General features: G+C 53.4%; 2 protein-coding genes across 2 annotated transcripts; both read left to right on the top strand.

The window, feature by feature from the left end:
• The first annotated feature begins 574 nt into the window (after positions 1-574).
• Positions 575-5,069, top strand: CCDC116 (coiled-coil domain containing 116). The gene is made up of 5 exons (XM_036277017.1): positions 575-607; positions 917-1,055; positions 1,809-2,372; positions 2,475-3,218; positions 4,179-5,069. Exons 2-5 carry the CDS (start codon positions 984-986, stop codon positions 4,908-4,910), a joined length of 2,112 nt encoding a protein of 703 aa, XP_036132910.1. The 5' UTR covers positions 575-607; positions 917-983; the 3' UTR covers positions 4,911-5,069.
• A 4,598-nt stretch (positions 5,070-9,667) lies between these two features.
• On the top strand, positions 9,668-11,762 carry SDF2L1 (stromal cell derived factor 2 like 1). The gene is made up of 3 exons (XM_036276926.1): positions 9,668-9,921; positions 10,290-10,486; positions 11,359-11,762. The coding sequence occupies exons 1-3, from the start codon at positions 9,738-9,740 to the stop codon at positions 11,638-11,640; spliced, it is 663 nt and encodes a 220-aa protein (XP_036132819.1). The 5' UTR covers positions 9,668-9,737; the 3' UTR covers positions 11,641-11,762.
• The last annotated feature ends 1,137 nt before the right edge of the window (positions 11,763-12,899 follow it).

Genomic DNA, 12,899 nt, shown 5'->3' on the forward strand with positions numbered 1-12,899 from the left:
ACATTTTAATCTTCATACTCCCATGTGGAAGGACATTCAACTCCATTTATAGAGGAGGATGAGGATCAGAGAGATTGAGTCCACAAGCAGGAAACAGCAGAGCTAGGAACTGAAGCTAGGTCTGTGAGTTAGAGCCGGGACTCTTTCCACTACGCTCAGGGAGACTGCAGAAGGAAGAGGGCTCAAGACAGATCCTAGGGTTATCCACACTGGGAGAGGATACTGGAAAGAAGACAGGGAGCAGGAGGCCCAGGACAACGCAGGGACCTGAGAGGAGCTGAAGATGCTTGTGTCACTAGAGTATACTGTGACTTTGCCCTTTAGGCTCCTCACTGGGCGGATAGTGAGAGAGGACCAGTCTCTCCCTCTGGCTCCGAATGTGGGAGTGACAGAGCCGGAAGAAGTGGGGAGGGGCCAATGTGGGTTACGCCCACAACCTTTGTGTCGGGGGAGCTAGAGAAAGATCTCCGGTTGAGAGCCAATCAAGATGCTGCATGCAAATGAGCAAGCGGGGAGGTCTTGGGGCGACACCAGAGCACCGTGTAGCTGCCCTCCAGCGCTCGTAGATTGATTGCACTAGCTGGCGCCAAGCGAGGAACCGACTCTGGTGCTTGAGTGATCTCAGCCAGGGACAGACGCCAGGGCGCCCGGGGTCTGGGAGGGGAGAGGGTTGGAGATGGTTAGAGACAGGATGCGAACCTTGGTGACCCCATCCCCGACGACTCTAGATATATGCGCAGATACCCTGGGGACTCCGAGCAGAGGAAGGGCCAGACGCGTGAGGGACATGGGTTGGAGGGAGCAAGGGACCCTTGGACCCCCGGGCCACTGACGCAGTGTCAGACAGACGGACGGAGACTCGAAGCTATGGAAACTGGGGAGACAGATTCTCACGCCATCTCCCCGCCCGGCGCAGGGAGGACTCCTGGACTGCACCGCAGAACCGAAGAGAGAGGAGGCTTGTCGCCGAGGGATGTAACCACATGAGCAGCTGCCGCCACCACTCGGGATACTTGGCGGACGATGAGGCCGGTCACACCACGTACCTGGCCCGGGTAAGTGTGCCTGGCAAGGCCTGACTCTGAGGCTCCACCTCATCATGATCCTCACCAGCTCAGGGGGCCTGGATCACAGCATCCTTTTCTCATTTCCTGTTGACTTCCTCTTTGGGCCTCTTAATGACGTCCTTATCTCTTGACTACTGCTCTGACCCCCTGTTGGGCCCCAGTCACCCTCAATTTCATTCCATGCCTCCTGACTTCAAGTGGCCTAGGAGGAGCTTAGTGGATTGGGCCCCTGAATAGGATCATGGAGTCTACTCAGGGCTTAGGACTTAAGTTGCAGAAGTAGCCATGGGGTGTGCAGGGCTCAGGACCACAGGTGTGTCTGTGCATCGCAGCAGTGGAGCAGGGCTGGCCTGCTCTACAGACAGATGAGGAGCCCAAGTGGGTCTCAGAGGGGTTTTGTGATTACCCACTCACACACTGTGTCAGGGCAGAAATGGGCTTTCAGACTCCCAGGCCAGGGCTTGTGCATGTGAAATGTACATGTCAGGGAAGCTCAGAGCAACCCTACATAGATCCCCACTTTGCAGAAGAAGAAACTGGATCTCAAGATGGACCATTGTGCCCACAGTCACAAAGCCTGAAGGTGGCAGAACCAGGGTCTAAACGCAGGGCTGCCTGACTCCAAATCACAGTTCCTTCCACTGCCCACTCCCCACCCAGCTCCTGGTGCTTTAGGAGGACCCCAGGGATCACTACTCCTCTAGGGCATTCCTGACCACTGTGACATGCCTGTCTGCTCAGGTGCAGCCACCTAAGAAGTCAGCGTTCCCGAAAATGGGGCAGGCCTCCAAGCCAAGCCACATGCCACACCCACCATCGATGTGCGGCCCCTCGGGCAGCTCAGGGCTTCGAAACCACTGTCGAAACTCCAGGGGCCCTCAGCCCTTTGGTAGCTTCCTGGATTTCCTTGTCGAGGGCCAGGTGCTGGACAGCTTGCAGAGGGTGGTGGAGGAAGCAACTGAGCGTATAGCCACCATGAAGACAGAGACTGGGGTGCCGCTGGTGGAGGTGCAGGACCCAGTGGAGGTGCCAAGGGGTGGGAGGCGGGTGCGTGCCAGGCCCAGCCTCAGTACAGTGCACCGACATCAGGTCCGACCCAGCCTCTGCATCGGGCACCCCAACAACTACCCATCCTGCTCGAGCTCCATGTCTGACTCACATAACAGTACCATAGCCGACTGGCCGAATTCCCACAGCCGGGACAGCGACCTGGGCTACCAAGGCTTGGGCCCACTGCCACCCACAAGGGACAGACTTCTGCAGGAGAAGAGCCTCAAACGGCTGCTGCGGTTAGAGAACAGAGGGGTAAGATATGGGGCCATGGCCTGGGGTAGATAGGCTGGAGCCCAGGGTCAAGCTTGGCTTGGCTGTTCCTGGACACCTCTGAGAATCTCCTTCTCTCTTCAGAAAAGCCTGGGGAAGTCCTGCTCCCAGAGGGACTCCCTGCTGTGGGACTCGCTGGGCTCAAGCATGGGCATGCCCAAAGCATCAGAGCTGGGGCCTGGAGAGAGAGAGTTGACCTTCCTCAGGAGAGAGTTAAACAAGGAGATCAAGTCCTTGCTGAGACAGCCAGAGTCCTTCAACCTGCCTGGCTACTCTTCACTCCATGAGCCCCATCGGACCATAGACTTCCTGGCCAAGCACCACCTCTATCCTGCCCTGCAGAGTGTGGTCAGCCAGGCTGTGGACAAGCTCACTGGTGCCCTCTGCCATGATGGATGCCCTCTCTTCCCATCAGAAGGGAAACCCAGCACAGAACCCAATTCAGGCTTCAAGCAGGCCATACCCACCAAAGGGGAGGAGCCCTATGATTTGCCCACCACCACAACCCCGGGCTTCAAGATGGTTGGAAGAAAGAACACCAAGTCTAGAGTACGGGAAAGGCTAAAGGGTGGTGGTTTTCCCATGTCTAGTGCCCAAGGGGTCACCAGATTCAGGCTCCAGGTGATACCCACAGAAGAGCCCAAGGTCCCCTCACCCCACTCTAGACAGGAGGCACCTGATCAGGACCCCAAAGAAGACACACCACCCATGTTTTCTTCTGGGCCCCAGAGCTCTAGTCAAAAGGCCCAGCCCTGGCGGAGCCTACACCTTACCCTACCTGCCCCCGGGACCAAGGTGGAAGTGCCAAGCCATACCCACCTCACCCAGGTAACAGCTCCACATGCCTCCCCCTGCTGTCTCTCCTCCTGCCACCCCCCTGTGTTCTCACCACTTACCTCCTTGCTAAGAAACTTATCCCCATCACTCACTTCACTGTATCCAGAGACAATCTCCTCTAGGGTGGGACTGGGGGATATAGGGGCAAGTTTGCAAGGTAATGTCCCCTTCAGACACCATTCCTAGCAACCACTGTCACTGGCAGGTGCCCATGGTTCAGGTCTCTTGCCCTGTACTGTGGAAACCACCTGAGCAGGGGACAAACTGATAGGGACCAGGAACCCTGGCCTAGTTACTGCCAGGTGTTGTCAAAGATGAATAAAGGCTATTTTTAATTCTGGGTATTTTTTTTAACATTTGCATGTGAATCTTGGAGACCCTCCCATGTGGGGAGGGTCCTGTCCCTTGTGGACAGCAACCCAAGCCCAGAGTGGGGCCCTACATCCTAGGTCTAGTACCCTCTGGTCCTGTTGCCTTGGACAAGGCTCCAGAATATCTGTCCTGATGATGGAGTTGACTAGGAAGGGTTGAGGCAATGTAGGTGGCTTCACCCTGGTGGGTCTCCAGCACTGCTCCAGACCCTCTTGTCATTCATCAAGGCTCAGGCACACTTCCCTCCTCTGAACTGTAGTCTGGGCAAAAACCTGCTGAAATCTAGTTTGTCCAGGCACCAGTTTGGCTGCCAATGTGACTACAGTCACAAGCCTTGTCCTAGGCCTGACTGGTGTGGCCAGTATGATGATAGTGTGATGTGAGGGTTGGTTGATATGCAGGACTTGTGCTCAGCTGTTGAGCAGGACAGCAGAGCAGATGTGTCAAGGCCATATCCGTTAGTGTGATAAGCATGGTGTCCATGTGGGTGACATGTAGGGAGCTCTGGGTGTGAGGGGCATCCCAGAGCAGCAAGAGTGGCATGACATGTCTCCCTTTCCCTCCCTGGCTGCTGCACAGAGCAACAATTACAAGTTCATGAAGAAGACAACACTGCCCTCCATCTCCAAGTCCATGTCCCATTTCTCCAATCCCTGGTACGAGGAGCTCGTCAACTACTTGGTAGAGCAGGCTGTCTCCTTGCTTGTTTGCAAGTACAAATATAAGAGGAACCTCACCAAGCAGCTGGGCTTCATCTCCTTCCCTGTCACCGAGACACTCACAAACCTCTTGCTGGGCTTCAAGAAGGTGAAAGGCTCCGATATCTGCCTGTCCTCAGATGTCAACTGGAGCTGCTTGCTTCGCAAGCTAGAGGAGACCCAGAGGGCCCAGAAGACCTCCCAGCATGACACCTCTCATCACACTGATTCCCACCAGGACACCACCCACCAAGGCACCTCCCTGAACACTACAGAGTCCCTCTCCACATTGCCCATGTCAGCCACTGTCATGGATCAGAAGGTGGAGGAGTTGCCGGGCCCCCAGCTGCCCAGCCCTCTGGAAGACAGCACAGACAAGGAGCAGGGGCCCACAAACCCAGTGAAGCCCAAGTTTTCCCTGTCCTACAGCGCTGGCATGAGCCCCAACCAGTTTGAGCAAGCGGTGGACATGGGGGAGAGTGAGAAGAGTGAGGAGGAGGAGGACGACGAGGACTACAAAACTGAGGGAATGAGAAAGACCCAGAGCACCCTTGAGCCTCAAGTATCCGCCACTCTTCAGATGGCTCCGGAGACTCCCCATGATTCCCCCTAAGCTGAACTGAGTTCTGGATTCCCTACTCCTGCTCCAGGGAAATGCTGCCCACCAAGCCAGCCTCTGCCCTGTGCAGAAGTCAGAATGGGCCAAATGCCCACAAGAAGCTCTCTGCTCAGCCTCTCGAGAGAGCCAACAGAAAAAAATAAAACAGCTGTTGATGGAGCACAGTTTTCTCGCCTGGAGATTTTAGCCTCCCCTTTCACACATTTGCTTACCTGTCCTTGAATAGCACCTCCAGCCAGCCAGGCCTGGCCGAAGCTGGCTTTCATGACAGCAGGCAGTGCTCTGACCCCCATGACCTCACATGCTCTGTTGAACACAAATCCCTGTTCAGGGCTTTTCTGTATTCCAGTCTGTATTTTTTTGGCTCTTCAAGCCTCTCAGGGTTCATGGTCCCCCTCCATCACAGCCCCTGTGCATCATACTTCTGCTTCTGGAGGGCTCCTCCTCTGCCAGGGCAGCTCCCTCCTTCCTTTGACATGCCACACTGTCACATTCCAACTGAGGAACCATCCTTTCCCGCTGCTCCCATGGCCTCCTGTCTTCCTAATTCGTTATTTCCTACCTCCAACTCCTGAATCTGGAGGTTCTATGCCAAGCCATGTGGCGCTGCTGCTTGTTCAAGCTGTGGATTGGCTGCCCCAGGTTGGCCACAAGACTACTCTTTTTAGTGGCCCTCTCTCCAGAAGGGTCTGTGGGCACAGAAGATCTCATATCCAAGGTTCTCCTGGGGCTTCTGGCCTTCCTGTGCCACCAGCTCAACACCCTCCTTCTCTCTGTCTTCTTAGGTCAGTCTGTTTGCTCCCCTGTTCAGGCATCTTTGCCCAGGGACCAGCTCAACCTTTTCCCTCACCACCGTTTTCCCCTGGCTGAGAGAACACGTGGAGATGCTCCATGCTGCCTTACCTTGCAGGAGGTGTGTCTTTCATGCCTCCCCCTGGAGCCCACCCAGGTGCAGAGAGGCCAGGCCTATTCAACATAGTCCAACCATGCTCAGTTGCCCATGGGTAAGGACACAGAAACTGTAAAGTTTCCTCTGGAGCTAGGCAGGGAGGACCTTCCACACAACACCCACACCCTGCGACTCAGGGAGGAGGGCTTGCTCCGCTGTCAGTCAGAGGGACCCGAGTTCTAAGGTAGCAGGGGAAGGGCAGTGGCGGGGATGGGGGGCAGTGACAGTCAGGGACCCATTTTTCCACAGAGCTCTCTTTTAGTAAGGATCTTTTAGGGAACATGTTCAGCCCATTAAGATCCATTCCCTGAGGCCACCTGCCACCACCACCACCATAGTGTGGGGCCATGACAGCTATTTTCATGCCTTATTGCCATTCCAGTAGGCCATAGTTGCTTGACCCTATTGGCACATCTCTAGTCCAGGCTAGGCCAGTCAGGTTCTTTCCAGGAGCTTGCAATTGGGATGCACTGAGAAATTCTGGTTCAGTTTGCACTGATGGCTGAAGACAAGCAGCCATCTTCACCCCTTTCAAGAGGCAAGAAATCCTGATGGCAGGAGGGAGCCAAGAACGGGAGCCCCAAAATTCTGAGAGACAGCAGCTGCTGTGATACCCACCAACTTCTCAAGTCCCACTGCTAAGTCCTCAAGGAAGATTTGAACCTCAGCCTCAAGGTACATGTCCAGGGACTGTCCTGGCACAGGAGCAGACCCTTCCCTTTGGGAACCACTGACACATGATACTAGAGACACATGACCTTAGCTCCTGTTTCAGGTGTCTGTTGCTGTGTAAGAAACTGCTCTGAGCCCTGGCTGGTTTCACTTAGCAGTTAGAGCATCGGTCCATGGACCAAGGGGTTATGGGTTTGATTCCTGGTCAAGGGCACATATGTACCTGGGTAGCAGGTTCAATCCCTGGTCCTGGTCACGGTCATGCAGGAGGCAACCAACTGATGTGTCTCTCTTACATTGATGTCTCTCTTTCTCTCCCTCCTTTCCTTCCACTCTATCCAAAACTCAATGGAGCCCTGGCCGGTTTGGCTCAGCGGTTGGAGCATCGGCCTGTGGACTAGAGAGTCCCGGGTTCGATTCCCGCTAGGGGCACATACCAAAAATAAATAAATAAATAAATAAATAAATAAATAAATAATAAAATAATAAAATAAAACTCAATGGAAAAATATCCTCAGGTGAGGATTAACAAAACAAGAAACTACTCTGAGACTAAAGTGGCTCTAAAGCATTTGTCATGATACTGGTTTTCTTTTTCTTTCTTTTTTTTTTATCCTCACCCGAGGACATTTTTCCATTTTTTGTTCAGGTGGAGTGGGAGGGAGAGAGAGGAACAGAGAGAGAGAGAGAGAAACATCGATGTAAAAGGAACACATTGAGTGGCTGCCACCCACACGACGGACCAGGGCCAGGGACAAACTGCAACCAAGGTACGTGCCCTTAGCGGGAACCGAACCCGGGTCTCTCTGGACTGCAGGCCAATGCCCTAACCGCTGAGCCAAACTAGCCAGGGCTGGTTTTCTTTTTCTTAATCTTCACTTGAGGATATTATTTCCATTCAGTTTTAGAGAGCATTGACGGGAGGGAGTGGGGTGAGGGAAGAGAGAAAGAGAGGTAGAGAGAGAAACATTGATATGAGAGAGACACATAAAATGGTTGCCTCCCATATGTGCCCAGACCAGAGCCAGTGATCGAACCTGCAACCGAGGTACATGCCCTTGACTGGGAATCAAACCCACAACTCTTTGGTCTGTGGGCCAATGCTATAACCACTGAACAAACTAGCCAGGAAATGATGCTGGGTTTTATTTTATTTTTTAAATCCTTACTTGAGGATATATGGAGTATTTTTTTTTTAATTGATTTTAGAGAGAATGAGAAAGTAACATCGATGTGAGGGAGAAACTTCGATTGGTTGCCTCCCACAGGACCCCGACCAGGGATCGAACCTGCAACCCAGGTACATGCCCTTAACCAGGAATTGAACCAATTGTTCAGTCTGCTGGCTGGTGCTCTAACCACTGAAAAAAACCAGCCAGGCTGAATAATGCTTTTTAAGGCATAAGTCACTTTCCTGTGTGGAGAATGTCTTGAAAGGGCCAGAGTATCAGAAGCAGGGAAATCAGTTAGGATGTGATGGTAGATATCTGGAGGGGAGACAGGGTGGCTTGTATTACAGTGGTGATGAGGGATGCAAGAGAGATGCCTTACAATCTGTTATGGAGTCAGTGTTGGATTAGATGTGAGTGCAGTAAAGAGAGGAATCAAAGATGAAGCCTAAGTTTTGGGTTTGAGCAACTGGTGACTGGAGGTGTCATTACTGGGATGGGGAAATCTGGCGGCGGTAGGGGGAGCAGTTTGAGGGAAGGGTCCAGGAATTCTGCTTTGGACATATTAGGTGTGAGATGTTTATTGGTATGTCCAACAGTACACATTCATTGCAATTTTGACACTCTAAATGCTGGAAAGATCAAGATGTGCTATCCCTTATGCAATTTGAAGTAAAAACAATATTAAAGCACGAAAACCCCCAAATAACATGTTGCTGTAATTAAAATGGCTCTAGTCTGAATTTTCTGAATGCAAAATTCTATATGCGTCCTGGCAGGTTTGGTTTAGCGAGGGATGGCCCATCAATCAAAGGATCTGCGATTCCATTCCCAGGCCTGGTTGGAGTCGTGTGGGAAGCAACCAATCAATGTCTCTCTCACATCGGTGTCCCCCCCCCGCCCCCCGCCCCCCCCGCCTTCACTTTCACTTTATTTAAAAATCAATGGAAAAATATCCTCAGGTGAAGATTAACAAAAAAATAATAATTTTTTTTTGTTTTTAATAATTCGGGATGAGTTCATTAAACATGAACTCTTCTCCCTGCTTTGCTGGTGGCCCAAGTACATGGGTATTCAGCCTATTGGTTAATGTAAATCAGAGCCAGCCCCACCCCCTCCCCTTGCCTCAGCACAGCACTTGCCTGGAGTGAAAAATGTTCCACTAATGGCTAGGTAAACGGGTGTAAATTTCCCACCCTTGAAGATTCGAGCTGGCAGCCCTCTGAAAAGGCAGTGAGATTGGGACCCATGCATATCAGAAATTTGGGATACACAGTCACCCAGGCTTGGTTCCTACAGTCACTTTCTACCGTGGCTCTGGTTTCCTAAAACAGTTTTGGGGCTTTCCAGTGAAAATATGCCATTACCCTAAATACCACTGCTCCCTGCTGCCGTCTGCTGCTCAATCGCAATAGTCACGGAAGGAGTTGCTGAGAGGCCGTATGAATTCAGAAACCACAGGGTCTAGGGCCTGAGGTGACCCAATGTCAGAGAGAGGAAAATGGCCGAGTGACTGGGGGATTATTTAATCCCGGGATCCGGGAATTGAAGGACCAGGTAATATGGTACCTGAGACCCGTTGACTTTGTGACCACAAACTTTAGTGGTCGAGCAACCTCAAGAACCTGAAGCTGCGGACCGAGGGTCTGAATGGAGAGGCCATGAATGAGGGCTCGGGGATCTAGGATGAAGCAGCTTCATGAACAGGATGCGTGGAGCGCCCTCACCTACAGCGGTCCGCAGCTGGCTTTCCCACAGTTTGGAGCCGCACCAACCTTCCTTTGGTACTCATTGGTGAGTCCTCGGAAGCGTGGACCAATCAAATCCCTCCTCGTGTCCCCAGCTCCCTCCCAGCAGCGGCTCTCGAAAGTTGGGGGAGGATCCCCTCCACGGCGACCCAATGGTAGGGCAGGTGGAGGGCCGTGCAGACCCGCGACTGGCTGTTGCGGTGGGCTCTGTCAAAGCCGGATTGGCCGGCTGCGGAGACGGAAGCCGCTCAAGGGCCCGAGCTGGCGGAGCCCGGCTGGGGTGATGTGGAGCGCGGGACGCGGCCGAAGTGCCGGAGCGGCGCTGTTGGGGCTACTGCTGGTGCTCTTGGTGGGTAGCGGTGCCACCAAGACCAGCGCGGGGCTCGTGACCTGCGGGTCGGTGCTGAAGCTGTTCAACACGCAGCACAGGGTGCGGCTGCACTCGCACGACGTCAAATACGGATCCGGTGCGCGGGGGCCCAGGACTGGGGCATCGCTAGGGGGCGGGGCCTGGGGCTGGGACTTTGAAGGTTAGGTGATTGTGAGGGTCTGCGGGACAACTGTCTGGGGATTATCTGGCCGGAAATAATGGAGGTACTGAGGGGGGCAAGGACCGGCGGTTGGAGGGGGTCGTCGGGACATGGCGGCGAGAAGGGTCGTCTGGGAGCTGCGAGCCTAAGGACTTGGAGTTCAGCGGGGGACCAGGGATGGGGGTTGGGAGTGAGCCTTTGGGGTCCCAGGTTTGAGGTTGTTCTGGAAAGTTTATGGTGTTCGGGCTGAGGGTCGCGAGTTCCGGGATTGACGGCGACCCTGGGGGGTGGGGTGTCGCCCTCAGGCAGTGGCCAACAGTCGGTGACCGGCGTAGAGGCGTCTGATGACGCCAATAGCTACTGGAGGATCCGCGGAGGCTCGGAGGGCGGGTGCCCGCGTGGATCCCCGGTGCGCTGCGGGCAGGCTGTGAGGCTGACACACGTGCTCACTGGCAAGAACCTGCACACGCACCACTTCCCGTCGCCACTGTCCAATAACCAGGTGAGCCCCCTTCCTCAACCCCAAGAGAGGCTTTTGTGTGTGTGTGTGTGTGTGTGTAAATGTGTGTGAGTGTTGAGGGGTTGGGGACAGAGCCTGTTTTTCCTCTCACCTTCTCTGAACCTCAGCTTCCTCTTTGAAATAGGAATTTCAATTCATAAATGTTTACTGAGAGCCCCCTCTGGAGACACAAATGACTGTCATGATCCCATTCTAAGCTCCACTCCTGGGGGCGAGTTGGACCCAGGAGGAGGATCCACATGGCCTTTGTGGTGGGAAACCCGCAAGGGAGGAGAAACTCAGGCTGGATCTGGAAGGATGAGTAGGAGTCCTCTAGGCCACAGAGAGGAGAGGCATCTTTCCAGGCCTGGGGAAGAGCTTGTGCATGAAGTTCACTGGAACTGGGGTGTGAGGTTGAGGAGGGAGTGGGGGTAGAACAGGTGTTTTTGGAGGATTGTTAGAAGAAAAAATATGAACTAAGTAGAGACCTTGACTGTCAGCCTGAGGGGTTGGACTTTATATTAAGAGTCAGGGTGATTAGGATTGGGGTAGGGGGGGTGGAACATAGAGGAGCAGACCTTGGCTCTTTGCGGGCCAGTGGTCACCATCTAGACAGGTGTGGTAGGGTTTGCATGTATTTGAAGAGCCTGTGTTGGGGAGGCCCTACTGGGTACTGGGCATGGGGGTTGTGTTGTCCCATTTTGCAGCTGTGGAAGCTGAGGCTCAGAGGTACAAGGAAGAACCTGAGTTCCTAAGTGTAAGTGCTGCTACCAGGCAAGTGACCACAGGGAACTCAATGTACCCTCTGTGGTGACTACTGTCCCCCACATCCCCTGAATCCTGACTACTGTCCCCCACATCCCCTGAATCCATAGGAGGTGAGCGCCTTTGGGGAAGACGGTGAGGGTGATGACCTGGACCTGTGGACGGTGCGCTGCTCAGGGCAGCACTGGGAGCGGGAAGCTGCTGTGCGCTTCCAGCACATGGGCACCTCTGTGTTCCTGTCAGTCACTGGCGAGCAGTATGGGAGCCCCATCCGTGGGCAGCACGAAGTGCACGGCATGCCCAGCGCCAACACACACAATACATGGAAGGCTATGGAAGGCATCTTCATCAAGCCCAGCGTGGATCCCTCTGCAGGTCATGATGAACTCTGAGTGTGATGGATGGGTGGATGGAGGGTGGCAGGGTGGGGCATCTGCAGGGCCACTATTGGTGAAGACTTTGGGTTTGTAGGGTTCTCAAGTGCCTTTGTTAATTAAAGAATGTTGGTCTGTGATCGTTTGGAGTGATCCTGGGGGTGACCAGGAGGTGCCAGCTCTCCCTGGCCCTCACCATCTCTTCCTTAGTGCAAAACTGCTGTCTCCCACACAGCCGAACAATTGAACTCATCCAAACCTTTCTGATGCTTTTCCATGCATTCCAACACTGCCCTGTCACCCTTAGGATGTCTGATGGCAAGTGACCGTTCTCCAACCTGAGCTTTATGAACCTTGTTAAGGGCTAGGGCCGGGGCCTCAGCAGGATAAATAGGAGCCCCACTTCTTTCAGAGGGGATGACCCCTTCTGAAAGGCCTATCACCCCTTGAGGTGAGCCCCTCCTCCTATTCTCTTGGCACCCTTCCCCTAGCAGTTATGAAAGCCTTGACATTTGCTTTTGAGCAAGCACCAGGCCAGAACTCTGCCTATCTGCTGAATATTAGCATCACAAGTTCCCTCACTTTCAGTGCAAATGGCCCCCCATATACTCCATCCTGTCCAGGCATGTGGCATCTCAGGCCCCAGCTTCGACCTTCCAAGTTCCCAAGGAGATAATGAAACTTCAAAAGCTATTGTATGGAAAGATAACCTCAAAGAACTGCTACCTGCAGATATTTGAGAAGGCTTCCTGGAAGAAGAGGCACAATTTAGTGGGGCAGAGCATTACAAAGGCAGGAACAATAGGAGGGAGATAATAAAGGAAGGTAACAGTTAGCTCTCCTGGAATGTGGGTGACCTCTAGAGGCTGTGGCAGACATTACAGGCTTCCTGGATTTGCTAAACTCCATCCAGGTGGAGCTGTGTAGAAGGGTAGGGGCTTAAGTTGCTGCTGGGGGAAGAGGGTGCCATTTTTCTGATTGAGTAAAAGAATCCCAGGGAGGTTGGGGGTAGCAACTGGTTGGAGGAGTATGGGCAGAGCACATTACATTTGAGAAATGAATTGACCTTATAGGGGTAGGATAAAAGTTGTAGCTAATTTTTAGGCCTGAGGGAAGGAGGGTCCTATGTAGGCCCATTACTCCCCACACTCTCCCCCATGAGCTCCTGCTGACTGACCTGTCCACTGCCAAACCTCTTAAGTACTGTCTACAAGTCTACATTCCTCTCCCATCACTCACCTGACCTGAGATAGGATTGGAGTGCAAGCAAATTTCTG

Source organism: Molossus molossus, unplaced genomic scaffold, assembly GCF_014108415.1.
Source record: "Molossus molossus isolate mMolMol1 unplaced genomic scaffold, mMolMol1.p scaffold_m16_p_22, whole genome shotgun sequence".
Lineage (NCBI taxonomy): Eukaryota > Metazoa > Chordata > Mammalia > Chiroptera > Molossidae > Molossus > Molossus molossus.